This window comes from Anomalospiza imberbis, chromosome 3, assembly GCF_031753505.1.
Source record: "Anomalospiza imberbis isolate Cuckoo-Finch-1a 21T00152 chromosome 3, ASM3175350v1, whole genome shotgun sequence".
NCBI lineage: Eukaryota > Metazoa > Chordata > Aves > Passeriformes > Viduidae > Anomalospiza > Anomalospiza imberbis.
In genome coordinates, this window is record NC_089683.1 from 84,799,809 (window position 1) to 84,816,585 (window position 16,777).

Here is a 16,777-nt window from a genome sequence, read left to right on the forward strand (position 1 = left end):
AGACGCAAATCTTTTGTGCTGCTGAATGTCCACTCCCAGCTGAACTCATGTACCTGTGCCGTTAAATCATTGACTTATGACTGCTTTTGACAGATCCTCTGGTGGTGTAAGATAATGTAATACAATGAAACTGTTCTAATCAGCTGACAAAGCTAAGAATTTCCACCTGCATCTTTAACCTTATTTAAAGATTGAGCACTAACTGGGAGATGAGAAATACAGTGACAAGAGATTACAATACAGAAGGACAAGGGGAACTGAAGGGAAAAACTTTTTTTTACATATCATACCTCTGTAATTATAGTTATTTTCACTGTTCCTTGGTGGTTTGTATGACTGACATATGCAGCAGTGTAATATCCTTGTTTTTGTGCTATTAATTAAGTTCTCAGTTGCTGAATCAGTGAACCAAAATGGAAAAACAAAGAAGAAATTACTCTGAACTTAAGCCTCCCCTATTTTTATGTAATTTACAAGGTAATCACAGAACACCAATAAGCGACTATTCTTGATGGACTTTCATTTACTTCACAACAATATAAAAATGAAAACCCACAGTATATTGAGAATGTACTCTCTAAATTCCATTTTAGCTTCTATTTTTCTTCTGCTTTTCTTAAACTCAAATGCAATTTAAAATATTAGGGTGTGGGGATGAAATTTTCCACTAATCTTTTCTGCTCTAGAAATGGATTGTTTTGGAGAATGAAAGGAAAAAAACTCTTATGCTTTCTTCTTACTAATGCAGTAGGAAAAACAGTAACTTGACCATATTTTCCTAAGGGCATCGATAGCCAGAACTGTTGAGCACAATAAGAATATACCTTCTGGAAGCAGAGTGACTTGGCATGATGTTTCAGTGGGAGAAAAGAATGTGGAAATAAACACATTAGAAAAAATAGAGGCTCAAAACCCTAGTAGTTTCTGTTAACCTGATAAGCTAATTTTCACAAAGCAGGACCTCTTTTGAGAAAACATGACATATAACCTTTGCCAAGCCTGAAACTGTTGCCATTTTATTTTGATGGAATAATTTGTGGGAGGGAGATTAAAAATATCTTAAAGACAAAATCACAACTATCAAAAAATCTCCACCTAGTTCCTGCATTCTACAATTCTTCAATACATACACACTCTGATTTCTCTTATTTTCAAATGTTTTTATTTACTCTTTCAGATTCCCTTTCTCTGAGAAGTCCGGGAAGGCACAGTCATGAATATTCATAAGCTATATAGAAGAAAAACTTCAGGCCAAACATGAAACCACCTTTGTAATACTGATGATGCAGCAGATTGGTGTAAAGCTATGTGTAAAGCTAAAACTTGGAGGAAAATCTTCAATTTGTAAATTTTAAAATTTTTATATTTCAAGGAGACTGTTTTTAAATAGACTGATGGAGGATTGTGAAGGCATTATATTATTTTGTATTTTGTTTTTTCCTCTGAGTAGCCAAGGTATAGTTCTTACCTTGTTAAAGTTGGGCTACCAAAAGTAACTGAATTATTTTTCACAGCTGGATCTTCATTAGGGCTGTCTCTACTGCTGTCTGAAAAACTGAATAGGAAATGAAGAAATGAAGGAAAATGAAGGAAATGAAGAACAGAATATAGCCCTTGTGTAGGCAGTATTAATACATACACTAATTAACTACAAAGAAGATGTTTTTCAAGATTTAAAAAATCTATATAAAACACTTGTTTACGGAAAGAAGATTTTCAGTTTAATCCATATGATGATGATGTTTATGTAGAGAATGTGGCCATGAAAGAATGACAAATACCTTCACAAAAAATATACTTTTACTATTTGCCTTCTAAGCTAGACTTGTAAAGCCCTTTGATATATCTGATGTACAGTTTGTAATGGTATATTTAGTTCTTAAACTGAGTATTAGCCAAGTGAGGCCCTTGCTCACTTTCTATTCTTTCTTTAGTCAGGCAAAATTGTTACCAAAATCACTGAGAGACTGGGTAAAAACTCAGTGAGGACTTTGGGATGGGACTTGTTGATGGCAGCCAAATATATTGCAACCAGCTGCTGTGTATTCCTGCCTCTGCAGATTTCATTATCAAGGAAGCTCACTGTTAGGGAGGCAGTTTTCCACCACTGGATAACTAGGGACTCTCTGCTTTTCCTGAGGGTTGCATGTACTGCCAGATCTGGTGCCAATCTTAGAGTGGAAAAAGTAAATTACTCAGTGTAAGGATTTTTCCAGTAGATGGCAGGATTGGCAAGTTCTTGCTTTTCTAACTCTGCAGTAGTTTGTTCATTGTTGGCTGGTGAATTGATATTTCTGGCAGAGAACTTGAAAAGGGAAAGAAATTTATTACTAAAATTTTACTGTATTACACTGTGCCAGGTTCAGTTTTGCAGAAGATATTGTGCCCAGGAGTATAAGTCATTTTCAGCTGAACAGCTCCAGGTTTGCTGAATGATTGTCTTTAACTCCCTGAGTCTCACACCATTCACACCTGCCTAATTCAACTAAAACAATATCTTATTTAATGTCAATAATATTCTGTACTTTATTACTTCTACATATTACAAGAGCTGGAAAGGATGTGTGATGTTATTACCTACTATGTGGTTTAACAATATCTGGGAACCTCATATCATCATTCGGCTTTAGAATTTCCTGAACATTTTCTCCCACTGATTTGGCAGTTCTTAAAAATGAAGTGATTTATGTTTTAAATTCAGTTTTCTAAAAGGCCTCTGTGTCTGTGCCCTGAGATACTGAGGCATCCAAGTCACATAACCAAGGTTTCAATAAATCACTACACATCAACTTAACCATAGCAACCATCCCTGACTCTATTCTTAGCCTACAACAAACATAATGTGAATAAATGTGATTCTTTTTCATTACTTTATTAAAATAAGCATCTTTGCTTTGCCATGCACAAAATGTATGATTTACAAATACTGTGAGTCAGCTGAAGTATTTTATTTTTAAGTTGCAGTAGTTAATGTATTTGAACTACTTATTTTTTTCCACTGAAATTAAAAAAAAAAAAAAAAAAAAAAAAAAAAAAAAAAAAAAGATTGCCCAAAATGTTAAATCCCCATTTGAAATGGGATTTAGATTCGGACAGATTAAAAAAAAACCAAAAAAACCAACCTATATACTACAGATGTGGCATGGTTGGAACTCTAGGGATGTCACTTTCAAGTACATTCCTGGACCTGAGGACAATATGGCAAAACTTGCCTTAGGGTGCTCTGGGAGAATTTGGCACAGAAAGCAATATTAAAAAACCCACTTAGACTGAGTGAGATGATGCCTAAAGTCAGGAAATTAACATTACTGCACTTAGAGATGGACCTTTATCTCCTATCCTGTGCCTGTGGGGTTGCAAGCAGACACTTTTATTGTGGGATGCAAACTGTTCTCCTGCAAGTTAAGGAAATTTATAAGGAAACTTATAACTATTTTTTGAAATTACTCAAAGTTCTGCTTCCACGTAAGAGGTTAACTATTAGTGTACTAATCTAATAAATGAGTCCATCAGTTTGGCACAACTCAAATCCATCTCGTATATCCTAGAGATTTCTCTAATTCCTAGGCTAGAGGGATGGTCTGCATGGGGATAACTTGCATCCTTCAAGCTGAAGCTCAGATACTGACATTGCAAGATAGGTTGAATCATAAGGGGACAAAAGAGTGTAATTTTGCTGTGCAGTGGTTTGTACGTTCAGATGCAACTTGTTCCTAGCCTGTTCTTAGAAGTCAGGACATTCCTTATTCATCTGAGTGTTAGATGCTGTTCTAGTAATGCAAAAAATGGAGAAATGTTCTAGTAATGCTTTAGATTTAATGGAAAGTCATTATGCCAGCATGGGGTGGAGGTAATGATACCCCTTTCTGTGTGACCAGCATGAAAGACTGGACATCTCAGGGTGCTCCAACAAAGACAAACAAAATCATGCCTGACACACTTTAGTGTGATCAAAGTCTACTTCAAGCAAGGGGTTGATCCAGAGAGCTCTAGATGTTCCATTCAACATTTCTCTAATGTGCAAACAGGCATACCTGGATCACATTTTGGATTTAGGTGGACATACAAGGTATTTAAGTCTTGCTTCTGTCTGTCGTCCAAGCTGTAACCTCTAACATTATTCAGCTTGTTTTGACAGTGTATAATTCCCATTTTAATACTCAATCTATCTGATTTTTCCATGAGTTGAATTTAAGAAATCTCAAAGTTGTCTTTCCTGACAACTTCAGTAAAATTCCTACTTTGTCTGGAGACTAAAGATAGTCTGTCAACTTTATATGTTTGTTTGTTCTCATAACCTAGTACCTGATGTTTCACCCAGTGGATAACTTTCTTTTTCTGGGACGTGATGGGGGAAGAATCCTCTGTTGAGGATGTATTTCTCAGTCAGGCATGGGGCAGGGGTCATAGAGATGTACACAGGGTTGCAGCAGCTTTTCCCTTGCTGCAGGAACTCAAGGACCGGAGACAACTGATCCATGGACTGATCAGCTCCATCAAGTACACAGGGTAGAAGAGCTGCAGAGATGATGCATGTCATAGTATGAGGGCTTAATTTGGCAGCTGAAAAATAATGGAAAATCAGGTAGATTAAAATGGAAATTGAAAATTTGAAGGTGTGCAACCTCTGTAATGTTAAGAAAACCTCAGCTGCAGTTGTCCAATTATCTGAGTTTTGGACATGAGGGGAACAGATGTTCACTGTACAGACAGGGAAGATTCAAGCTGCTTAATGCTGAGCATTTTAGTAGTTGGCTACAAAATTTGATTTGGCCTAACTTGCAAATTCATAGATAAATTGTTCCAGTTGTTACCAAAGAATGTGAAAACCTTTGAAATGTCACTAATTGATGATGTTATTCCCAGATTATGTTTTTATCATTATGTAACGCTGCAGAAAATTGGCAGGAATAAAAAATTATTAGACAGAAAGTGCTGTAAGGTATGTAAACATTGACCTTGTTTTACACAACATTAATATAGGGAGCAATTCTTGGAATCCAGGACAATAATTGTTAAAAAAATCTGATGCTCAGAGTCATCAGACAACATAAACATTTATTTGAAAATGGCTCCAAGGGAATTTAAAGTGCAAGGAATATTTTGAATAAGAAACAGAACAGCTGAGGAGTCTGAGGTTGAGCATACCATGGGGCTTGCTGGAATAGGACAAATGAGATGCAGTAAAAGGAAATGAGTGAGGTTAAGAAAGATTTGACTAAGATAAAAAGGAATGCATTCCTCCTAAGAGGAGGAAAAAAATCCAAAATTTTATAAGATTTTAATAACCATCTAACATTTGTATGATTCAAAGGGAATACAAGAACCATTCAACACTACCGAAACGAAATGTTCAGTGAGAGAAGCAATTTGAAAAGACAAGGATCTGATAAATTCCTTAAATGAAAGCCATTGTGGGAGAGACTGTATGAGGAAGAACAAAAGGCTGTGCTCGAATTCTGAATGTGTGGAGCACATATGGAGTGTGAGCCCGACACGTATTTTCAGACTTCTTGCAGACTTGACAGGAATCCATTAAGAGACATAAACATATATACAGTGTGAGTTGCAGGTAGCACCACAGCTTTCAGACCTCACTGACTGAGGCAGAAATGGTCAGTATTCAACTCTTTTATTAACATAGACTCATTTTGACACTTTAACAATTCAGCCATTTTTTCAACTGAAAAAAGAGACATATTTGGCCATGAATCAAGTGCCTTTTAGGTGTGTGTATCCTTCTTAAGCCTTAAAATGATTACTAGCCTCCCTTCTCTGTTATTTTAGTTATAAATTAACTTAGTATAAAATAAAATGTGAGCTTTCCCAAGGCTTAATTTTCTCTAGAAACATGACTAAGGTGTGTCAAACAATAACAATGCACACAAGTCATACACTAGAAGGTGATCAAAAGACTTTGTTCAAACACATATAAAGATTAGGAATACACCTGTGTCTTTTGCATGCTGGGTTATATAAAATATTATTTCTAGCCTGAAGATTGTATTTACATCCATTCCCATTCAGAAGTTTGTCTGAATGGTTTTACTGCATACTTACTCTGTCAAGAGTCTTAGAATTTAGCCTATTAAATTTTAGATCTTATATCTATAAGATATAGAATATCACCCGTTAACTGAATTCCATCTTGGAAACAGGTTTTATTTATTCCACATTATATCAAACATAATTTAAGTCAGCTTTTGCTTTAGTGGCTGGTTATTCTGCTGGGTGAAGATAGCAATATCATTCCAAAGAAAGAGATGGTTGATTTTTATACAAGTTAGAAAAAAAGAACCATTTGTGTCTCAGGAAAAGAAGTGTCTGTAGCCTGGATTCATTCTACATAATTATGGGAAATGGTAAGTAAAGTTCCTGGTAAGTTAGTAAAGACAACTGGGGCCAAGGAAATCCTTCGGGAATAAATATTCTACTATTTTATTCTTTTAAAGTCTGTGAAATTTGAAACCATTACTCTAAAATGTTATTGATTCGGGTAGGGGAAAAAGTAAATTTTCATGCACAGTGGGAGGTTAAGCCTGTAGCTCCTGCCTCAGAAAAAGCAGAAATAGTGTTTCTACTTCCATATACATGCCACTGGAAACGTACCTGAGTAAAATATGTTTAAACAGCCTAACATAAAATAAGATCAACTTTCTAGAACCATAGGAAGGAAAGAGTGCTTGACTTTTAAAGATTATTGCAAGAATATTGATAGAGAAGGGAAAATAAAACTACATTCATCCCAACTCCCTCTACAATTTTAGTTCCAGAAGATAAATATTCTGCGTCTGTGATATTTATGCAAGGATCATCCAGTCAGCCTTAGTCAATATGCCCATTACTTAGACACAGAGAAACTGTTCACTGTAAAAAACATCTGCTTTTTGCAGGGAATCATGTGGGGCAGTACAGGACTCCAAAGTAAGCTTGGCAGCTGAAAGCAACCATGTACCTTTCCCCATTCTAGTCAAAATGCCAGATGGACTTTGCGATGTTTCGTTCTTTTTCCCGGTCCCGCACAGCTCCAGAGAGACCGGTTAAAGGCGCTGTTTCTCGGCGGGATCCGGGGCACCACGTGGTCCGGGCGCTGTGGTGTTCTGCGCACCGGGGTGGGCTGGCCGTGTTCTGCTGCCAGGTGCAAGGGGCGAGACGAAGAAGGAAGGAACTGTCCACTCTGTCCGTGTGGTTGGCTGGAGGGCTTTTATTGACGCGTGGAGCTGCGATGGAGAAGCACGGCTCGCTCCCCAACGCCACGTGGACAAAATGGCGGCGAACAAAGAAAGGAGTGGGGTTTTACAGGGGGTGGGCTGAGGGAGGCACAAGCCCCCCTCGCCCAATGGGGGCAGGCTACGAGGGAGTGACATGGACCGGGGTGACCAACGGGGACGCAACAGGGGTGGACACGGGGCTCCAGGGCGAATGGGGTTGCGGGGACAAGGTAACCGACAGGGAAGTCTCAGGAAGGAGCGGGGGCTGGTTGCTGGAGTTGACCTGGAGCTGAACACCGCAGGGGGAACAGGGGTGTACAAAGGGGTACCCGGAACTGGCTAAGTAATACATATCAAAACCCCTAATCTGAACCCAAAACCTGGGATGCAACAGGACTTTCTTTAGACTTGTCCTCCAGTAATAAACATGAACAGTAAAGGCATATGATAGAAAAGCTTAAAAAAACCATAAAGAAATCAGTTATGCAATTTTGTTTCTGAACTAGGGTAGGGGAAAGGTGGATTCACCACTGCTGGAGGCCAGTCCCCCATTGCACTGGAAAATACCTGGGCATTACTACATGCTCCTTTCAGTTCAAGAATTTTTAATTAGAATGCAAAAGGTATTGCTCTCCTGAGCAATGGATCAGCACACCAACTGAAAGTAGTTGTTCCCAAGATCAGTGGGGCAAAGAGGTTGTGCAAAAGGTGCTTAGTTCAAAGGACAGTACAGAGAGTGACAGTCATGGATTGCTTGAGCTAATTTGGCTGAATTGTGCTAAGCTAGACCAAAAATACTCTCATGCTCTTTTCCATGGGCTTTTCTTTGGGACAAGTAACCTTCAGCCTGAGACCAGAAATGAACAGCACAGATTAGGCCTAAAACCTGCCAACCATTTGCAAAGTGATTAATGCCTAAATCTTGAGAGGACACAGAACAAGAACCAAAGCAAAATAGAGAAGACTGGAGTTGGTTTTCATCAGTTTGAGAGATCTGAAAATGTCTTCTCAGAAAACTTTAGAGGACTATGTCTATCATTTTCTGTACTGATTATGGAGCATTTACTACAGATACATGAGAGTGTTAAATAAAACTTAGAAGCTATTTTACAGTTTTAAGGAAGCAGGAAAACATCATTTATGCAGATTACTGTCATAAAAATGTAGGTAAAGCCACTCATCAGAGAAATGTTAATTGCATAACAAGAAGGATGAGAGAGAAGCAGGAAAAGAGAGCAAGAGAAAGGTGGCGAGGGAAAGAGGAAGAGGGAGGGAGAAAGGAAGAAGGAAGGGAAGAGAACCTCCATTCATTGTCCTTGAATATGGAAACCTGAACAGTCAGGTATGTGGTTTCTTGCACACTACTTTCCCTGATAGTTATGAAAAACCTATTACTGCAAATTTAAATTAGAGCTTTTGAAATCAGAGGCGACTGTTGATGAAACAACCAAGATGATTACATTTTTCTCCTGTAGATGACACATCACCATCTTACAATATCAAATATAGTACCATTGTGGAATAAAATACTGCATAAATATAGTACTATGACATTTTTCAGGAGCAAGTCTATCTAGGATATATTTATATAATAATTTTTAAATATGTTTTGGTTTGAAGTCCCCTACATACATCCTAAAGGAGATATAGTCTCCTCATACACAAAACTGACTGATAACAGGCTCGCCTTTCTTAGCTGTTGTAAGGCTCCTAGAGAAAGGTTTCCAAGGTTCCAAGACCATCACGTCAAAAGAACTGAGGTCCTACCTTCAATAGGACTTCCAAATAACTGAATGATAAAATTTCATTTTCTACACAGTTGTTTCTGTTGTAACTGAAAATACAGTGTTTCAGTGTGATATTTGCAAAAGCATTCTGGACAACTTCACTTTTATTAAAAGTGCAATTTTTCCCATGTAAGGAAGGAAGAGAAAAATAAACAATTTACCTGATAGGTGATAGATGCTGTGAGGATCTGATAAACTGTGGATAAACAGTGACAGTATTTGGTGACATAACCATCTCTGGCTTTTCCTGCTGGGTTTAGATTGAAAAACAAAATTATGAGGCTAGGATTTTTTTAAAGTGCTTCATATTGGCCTATATATTTCAGCAATAACAAGGTAAACAATGACTCATTCAGAAAACACAGAGCCTAAATTACACAGTATTTTCTCCACTTGTACAAACACTTCTGAACAAAGAGAAAAGTATTTAGGATTAGTTCAAATATTTTTAAGCTCAAGTTACAGGTTTTTAATATGCAACAGCATATGTTCACTGATTTCAGTTTCTTAGGGAGCTCAGATGTATAGATAGGTCAAGATATAAGAAATCAATCCCAATTCTGTTTTCCAGTTTTCTAATCTTCTAGTGAAGAATCATGAGAGGTTGAATCCTGGAACTCTCCTTTTAAGGGATGGAGAAAAATGTGCTGCTGTGGATTCAAAAATATTACTTGCAGTGCTTTGCAAAGCCTAAATATTTAGACACGAGGGTGACTAAAACATCATCCTCTTTGTCACTAATATGGATAGGGATTTTACCTGGAAAAGTATTTGGTAATGCTAACTTGCAGTTAAGCTGCTTAGGTGGCAGTGTATGGATAACTAAGTTCCCTATGGATAACTAAGTTCACAGTTCTGTATTTATTTTAGGCTGTTTCCTTAAAAATATGGTTTAAATTTATACTGATGAGAATTAACCAAAATATAAGCTAAAACGTTCTTTATTTATAACAACTTTTCCTTCCAGTTAATAATAAATGATATGGGATGGACTGCACTCAGCATTCTTTTTCACAAGGCTGATGTATGTTCATGGCCGAGCTCTGCTGTGAGTTGCTATACCACTTCTTGCAAGTCATTAAAAACGTGTCAGAAGGGGAGCACAAGAAAGCTAGGTTGTTTCAGTAGAGTGTAGTTTTCAGACTGACTGTGTTATGAACTTCCAATACACTGGTTAAAATAACAGGTCTTTAGTTCATCTTTACACAAGTCATTGTATTAGAGCACTCTGTGCTTAAACACTGGTGGACTTCAGCTAGAGAGTGAGGAAACACACTGTGCTGGGAGTTGATGACCTTCTGGGAGCCTAGGGAAGCTGAAAAGTTACTGGAGTCTTTGCAAGCAAAGGAAGCTAAAAAGTAACTATATTTGCTGCAAAAAATGCTGATGAAATAATAGTTTTGCTAGCAGTAAAAAATATTATTTCTTGCAATCTGATAATATTCTTTCAGAGTTGTTGGTATTTTGGGCCCATACTTCCCTAGTAATTAAGTTGTTTGGGAGAACATCAAAACAGAAAATAGAGGAGGAAAAAATGGGTTTGTTTAATGTTTTTTAGCTTCACACAAGTATAATTCACATTACTTTTGTCCAACTTACATTGGCATAAGTACAGGTGAACCAGACCCTGAATTCTATCCTTCATACTCCTTTCTAACTAGTCAATTAACCACTTCTTTGAGAAATTATTGAAGATGTTCTATTTATATGAAAATGGAAGAAATACAAAATTATTTCATACCTGGAATTGTTTTGCCTCTTCAGACCACCAGATTTCAAAGTCTTTTTGCAACTTCATCTTCACTTTTTCCATAAGAAGCTGCAAGTGCTCAATCTCTATCTTCAGCCCTTTGAAGCGACTGTGCACTGCTTTATAGCTAATATGAGATGAAGAAAGTGTATTACACATTTTCCAACATATATCTGAATAAAGCTTAATTCTACCTAGAACTGATAGAGATTTAAACTATAAAATAATGTATAATAATCAGAGATGCAGAGGACACAGACAGATGGTAGAAGGAAACATCTCATATTTTACAAAAGCTTCATGGGACAGTAAGTGCAAGAAACTTATTCCACAAACCTTTTATTTCATAATGAAGTTAGTGAAATTCAAGTGGGACCAACATTGATAAACAGTTAAAATATGTGCTTGATCAACTATGAAAATTATTTCTTTTGAATTTTCAACATGTTACCATTAATAAAGAATTGATATCTTGGATTCAGATAGGAGCTGAGACTGGTTCCCCTGTCAGATGGAAGCTTAGTTACCCTCTTGGCTATTAGACACTTGGAGATTTACCAGGAGTAAGAAAGAGCCAGAAGTTTCCTCAAAGATTGTGAATAACAAATACTAGCAAAATACTTCATACTTGTATCCATTTTTTTATCCTTCTGGCAAGGATTGGTTAACCAATGTGTATCCTGCGTATTATTTACACTTAGTGAGTCCTGGTCACTCAGGTCAAGAAAGGCAGGACTTTTCTGAATCCACACAAAAGGCTCACAATACATTTGGATTCAAACAACAGTTGCAAACACTAATCCTCAGGGAGGACATTAAGGTGTTTTTATTTATTTTTAACCTTTAGCTCAAGCATAAATCTTCCTCTCTCATCTACTGTGGCATCTGACAGACAAACCAACAGCACATACAAAAATTTAGAACTATTAGTGAACCACAAAGCTGATATTTTTAAAATGTCAGAGAAAACCCTGAGGGTAGCTGTGTGTGCAGAATTGTAATTGGAATATACTATCAGTATAATTTATCTTCTGAAGGATGGTAGAAATCTAAGGCAGAAGTAGTACCTTTTTTTTTCTTCTTCAATTTGCATTCGAAGATTCTCTTCTACTGGATCAAACGTTAGTTCTTCAGAAGGATTTGAAACAGCTATAGGGTAAATGATCAGATTTAAGCAATGACTATATGGTGTCCAAAGAAGCAACTTCTAATTAGAATAAAAACTATCTTTTTAGAGGCAGTTAATGAAACTGGGGTGATTAACCATTTCTCTCTTCTGGAAATGCTTCTTCAAATTCCCTATTTAGGCCTTACTTAGTAGAGGACATAGTCAGTAACTAGTGATTTTTAGTGCTTATAATTAGGTTTTTTCATCATTAAAGATCGGAACATTAATTTTAGATATAAATAAAAACAAGTTAAACATTCATATTTGGCATAAAACACTATCAAATGCGTTCAACCACTTTTTGCAATGGTTTTGGCAACACAAACAAGACCAGAAGCTGTTGCAAAAAGAAGAGACACCAGTAGCTCTTGAAAAAGAGATTAACTTTGGAAAGCAATAAATTAGTATAAATAAGGAAAATATCCTGAAACTATGTGAGAACATTTTCAAGGTAAAGTCTGACTAAGGAAATACCTTAAGAGTAGCCTAAGTTAGCCTAAGAAAGCAGCTTATGATTTCCCTATCCTGTAACAGAGCAATACACAATATGCTTATTCTGAGAGATTGTGAAACAGTCTTTCCATCATGGTTTATATGTTCAGTGGTGAAAGGAAATGTAAAGTTACCTACTAATGTTATAACAGTTTCTGTTTCTGGGATGAATGAGAAGAGTTTTACGTTCCCAAGAAAATATGTTTGACCTTTTTAACTCAAGAAAAATTAAAAAAAACCAAAATATTTGCTGTACAATACATACAAGTTTCCACCCCAACTCTTATTTCTGCCAAGAAAATAAATCCTATGTCAGTCTGAGGAGCGCACCCTCTCTTCAAGGAGAGGAATTCTGTCTGGAACAAGAGGGCAGCAGTGACCCCTCTCTGCCTGTCAGCACACCAGCTGAAACCATTAATCTTTTGTAGTAGCACTCTATAGCTTAATACAGATGATGCTGAAAAACATTTTATTTCATACTTAGCTGAAGCATGTTAATACAGACAGTCAAGGTGGACAAAGCCCATGGACAAGTCTCATTTCATACACTGAAAGGCCTTGCTGCATGTGATTACAAAGAAGGATAGGGTGAATACATTTGTGGTGGGGAGAGTACCCTTAAAAGATAAAAATATGAACTGCTTGGAATGTTAAAGTGAACAAACAAGACAAAGATGATAGAACAGTGACACTGTATAACAAGTTATATCTGAACATAACACATAATAAAAGGTCATCATAACCATGCCAGAACCTTTAAGGAAAGGAGCAGACCTTTCAACGATTACAAGGGATGAGGATTTTCTGATTTCTCACGTTTCATCCCCAAGAGAAGGCATAATGTGGGAAAGCACAGCTGTAGATGAAACTTGCAGGGAGACACTCATTGCAGAACTCCTGAAGTTTCATGCTTTTCTGAACTTCATGAGCAGCCAGGCTTGAGGGAAATGTGCTCTTGTGGAACAAACTGAAGTGATTTAGGGAGTTACTGGCTCTCAAGTGAGCCATGCTCACAGACTATGTGAGAATCCTTATTATGTTTCCATGAATATTCCAGCCAGACCTAGTGTGAGCTAACTTCAGGTTAAAGGGGACTCTCCTGAGCACGCTGAAGTGCCTTTGTCCTATTTGCACAATCTGTGACTGTGTCTGAGTTCAGGAGGCAGCAGCTGTAGCCCCTTATAATGAAGGGAAATAACATAGGGTGGAAGAGAGTAACATCTTAAAATGTTAATGCTATTTCTGAAGTGAGGATTTCCCTACATGAAAACATCACCAAATTCTGCTAGTTATTACAGAGTGATACAAGCCAGAGTAGAGCTTTCCTTCCTTGGTTTATTAGGACATCTAGTACTTGGAAAAATATTTTTATATTAGCTCTGAAAGGTCAGCCAAACTTAGGCAAAATTTTGTCACTTGTATATAGAAACAGCAAAAGAATGGTTCTCTTTCTGCTGATTACATGCTGTAGATAGGATTATTTGGTTGCAGGTTACCTTCAGAAACAATATTAAAGCCTTTTGTATGAGATTAAGACCTTTATCATAAATAAGGTGCAGCATCCTCACCCAGGAATACAAATCTGCCCATTATCCCTAGTGGGGGATGAAAGGCAGAAGCACAGTTGTAGACAAGGTGAGCAGCACAGTTTTGTGAATGGAAAGAGATGAATATACTGCAAGTTGGTGTGGCCCCAGCAGCAGAAGTAACATTAGATAAATGGCTAAAACTTACATATCCCTGTGCATATCACTGAGCTTGGGTCACAAAAGCAGAAGAGATTTGATCACAGTGTCAGGTGAAGTCCACTGGTAAGTCAAGTTAAGGGCATGCCTGCTGGGGCACTGCTTTTAAGTTCTCCAGTGTCTTTTCTCAAGGTGTTGCAATGTCCATTTCAGTTTCTTGTCATGCCTGCTCATTGCAGCAATATGTTTGTGAAATAACATTCAGCTCTAAAGACTAGACCTTTGGAATATACCTACTGTAATATATACAAGGGATCACGGCTCTTTCCTGATGTTCCAAGCAAAAAGATGTCTAGAGTCTGGTGGACCATATTTCAACACTAATGTTTCCTGTTACTTCTGCCTTCTCCTCATTCCCTGCTACTTCTCTTCTCCCCTCCCCTTTACCTTTCCTGATGAATCCCTGCAGTGGCCTCTTTCTGCCCCATGGCTTCTGCTGCCTCACACCCCTCTCCTCTTACCAGTCCAGGCATACTGTTTACTCACAAATTCAATTTAGACACCTAAGAAAAAAATTCTTTTGGCTACAGCTTTTTTTTCCTCTAAAGAGTTTATTTTTGCTATATATATCTGCCTTCTCATGCAGAAACAGAAAATATACATTAACCACACATATACAAAGTACATGTAGACTATGAAGCACTGAAAAATCATGACATCAGCTTTCCCCACATACATGAAAAAAATTTGCAATACATTAAAAGATGTAGTAGAGGTGCTACTGTTATAATATTAACTATCAGATATAATTTCTACAACTGCACACAACACAAAGTGGTGTCTGCTTTGTTCAGTCAGGACTGACTTTTAATTCATTGATTGACAGTTTGTCATATGAAACTCAGCTGTACACTTTAGCTCTATGCTTTTAGTGCATCAGCTGAGATTATTTCATTCAGTTGGAGTGTAATATCACATGCACTTTTCATGCCCCACTGACTTCTCCTGGGCAATGAATGCAATTGCTGCAATTGAATCCTGCATAATGCAGGAAAACATTGGCTCTGTGTATACTAGGGGCTTCTGTTGGCATCCAGTTCTGTACAACAGAACTATTTTGGCAGCAGTCAGCAAAATACTGATAAAGAGTATTAGCTTCTTTACATTAACAAAACTGCACATAGAGCTGAGTGGCAAAAATTATGAAACCTAAGTTGTGAAGACTTTTTTAAGAATATTGAGTCATAAGATGTAAAGAAGAGACTGACAGTGCTACACTGGGTAGGGAAATAGCTGGCAAATTTTATGCTTACTTTAAGGCTAACTGTTTTTGCTTCATCTTCATATACTACCCATTTGGTGAAGTGAGCACAGGATACAACTGATATCAGCAGCCTGCATAGAGATGAAGGTGAGCTCATATGATAACAGTTTGTAATTTTTGGTGCTTTTTTTTTCATAGAGATGAAAGTGAGCTCATATGATAACATTTTGTAATTTTTGGTGCTTTTTTATCTCATAAAGAAATCTGTAAAGGTATTTTAAGATATAATTATTTTATTCTAATGAAACGATCAATTTTGGAGTACAAGAAGTAGTAAATTCTACAGCATGTTCCACATGATCAAACCACACAGTACCAGAGAGAAATTGTAGCACCTGCTAACTGGATCACTATTTCAAAGCCATGTGGAAAGCATGGATGAAACACACTATTTCTAGAATGATACCAAGTGTTATCACCATAGTTTACTGCAAACTGGCAACAACCTGAAATACTCTGGCAGATTCTTGTCTACAGTCAGAAAATTTTGCAAGAAACTTTCTGGCCCTGAACTTTATACTCTCTGGGGTGCTCATATATTTCTCAACCTGAGTGCATCCTGGAAGTCAAACTCCTAGGGATTTATTGTCTTGTGCCTCAAATAACATTGTGTCTTGCCCTCCAGCTGTACTTTTGCAGTCAAATATTTCCCTTTTTTTTTCACTGGATAGTCTTATGTTTATCTGCTTAAATTTATAGTCACTTGAAGTAACCAAATTTAGAATTTACTTTAGTATCCCATTAATATATTTACTGCATTATTTATCAGCTTTGCAGCTTTTGGCAAACTCAAGCATTAGTGCTTTGAAAATGGAACATATGTTGTAAGTTGATTTTTTTTTTTTTAAGAATACCCATCTATCATTATTCAACATCATCTTACAAGTAATTATCCTCTTTATATTTCCCCTGGGCCATGTCAGTCTTTGTTTGTCACTGGGCACCATGTGTGTACTCATCTTTACAAAAGCAAAGATGAGTAGGCACAATGTAACTCAGGAGAAGATGAAAATATCCTAATGTCTGGATGAGTTCATATTGTGGGTTTAGAGCAATTTACTTAACCCTAATGTAATAGATTTTAAAAACTTTCAGCCAGTTTGTCGTAGAATTTGTCCTATTTTCAGTGTTTTACAAGTTAACGGATGTGCAGGGGATTAAGGACATGTATTTTGTTGATTTTGATTTTGACCACTGAATTTAGTAAAAAGGTCCATTGGCATGCTGCTTTTTTTTGTTTGTTTGTTTCGTAACATTGCATTGCTTATTGTTTTACTGGCTTAATACTGGCTCAAATTAACTTCCAATGTACACCTGGCAAACAGAGCTATTTTTCCCATCTCAGTGAGTTGTTTTTCCT

The 16,777-nt window shown here is 37.1% G+C and overlaps 1 protein-coding gene across 9 annotated transcripts in view; it reads right to left on the bottom strand.

Moving 5' to 3' along the window:
* KIF6 (kinesin family member 6) overlaps nt 1–16,777 on the bottom strand; it is a 167,860-nt gene that overhangs the window by 17,670 nt on the left and 133,413 nt on the right. For 4 of the 9 annotated variants that reach the window (XM_068185493.1, XM_068185490.1, XM_068185496.1 and 1 more), the window contains 4 exons: nt 11,816–11,897; nt 10,740–10,875; nt 9,160–9,248; nt 1,479–1,555 (listed from right to left, as the gene is read on the bottom strand). In XM_068185493.1, the coding sequence (XP_068041594.1) occupies nt 1,479–1,555; nt 9,160–9,248; nt 10,740–10,875; nt 11,816–11,897 (384 nt within the window). Of the gene's footprint in view, nt 1–1,478; nt 1,556–2,140; nt 2,306–9,159; nt 9,249–10,739; nt 10,876–11,815; nt 11,898–16,777 lie in introns of those variants that run through there. The other 5 variants (XM_068185491.1, XM_068185497.1, XM_068185495.1 and 2 more) reach the window with 5 other exon arrangements.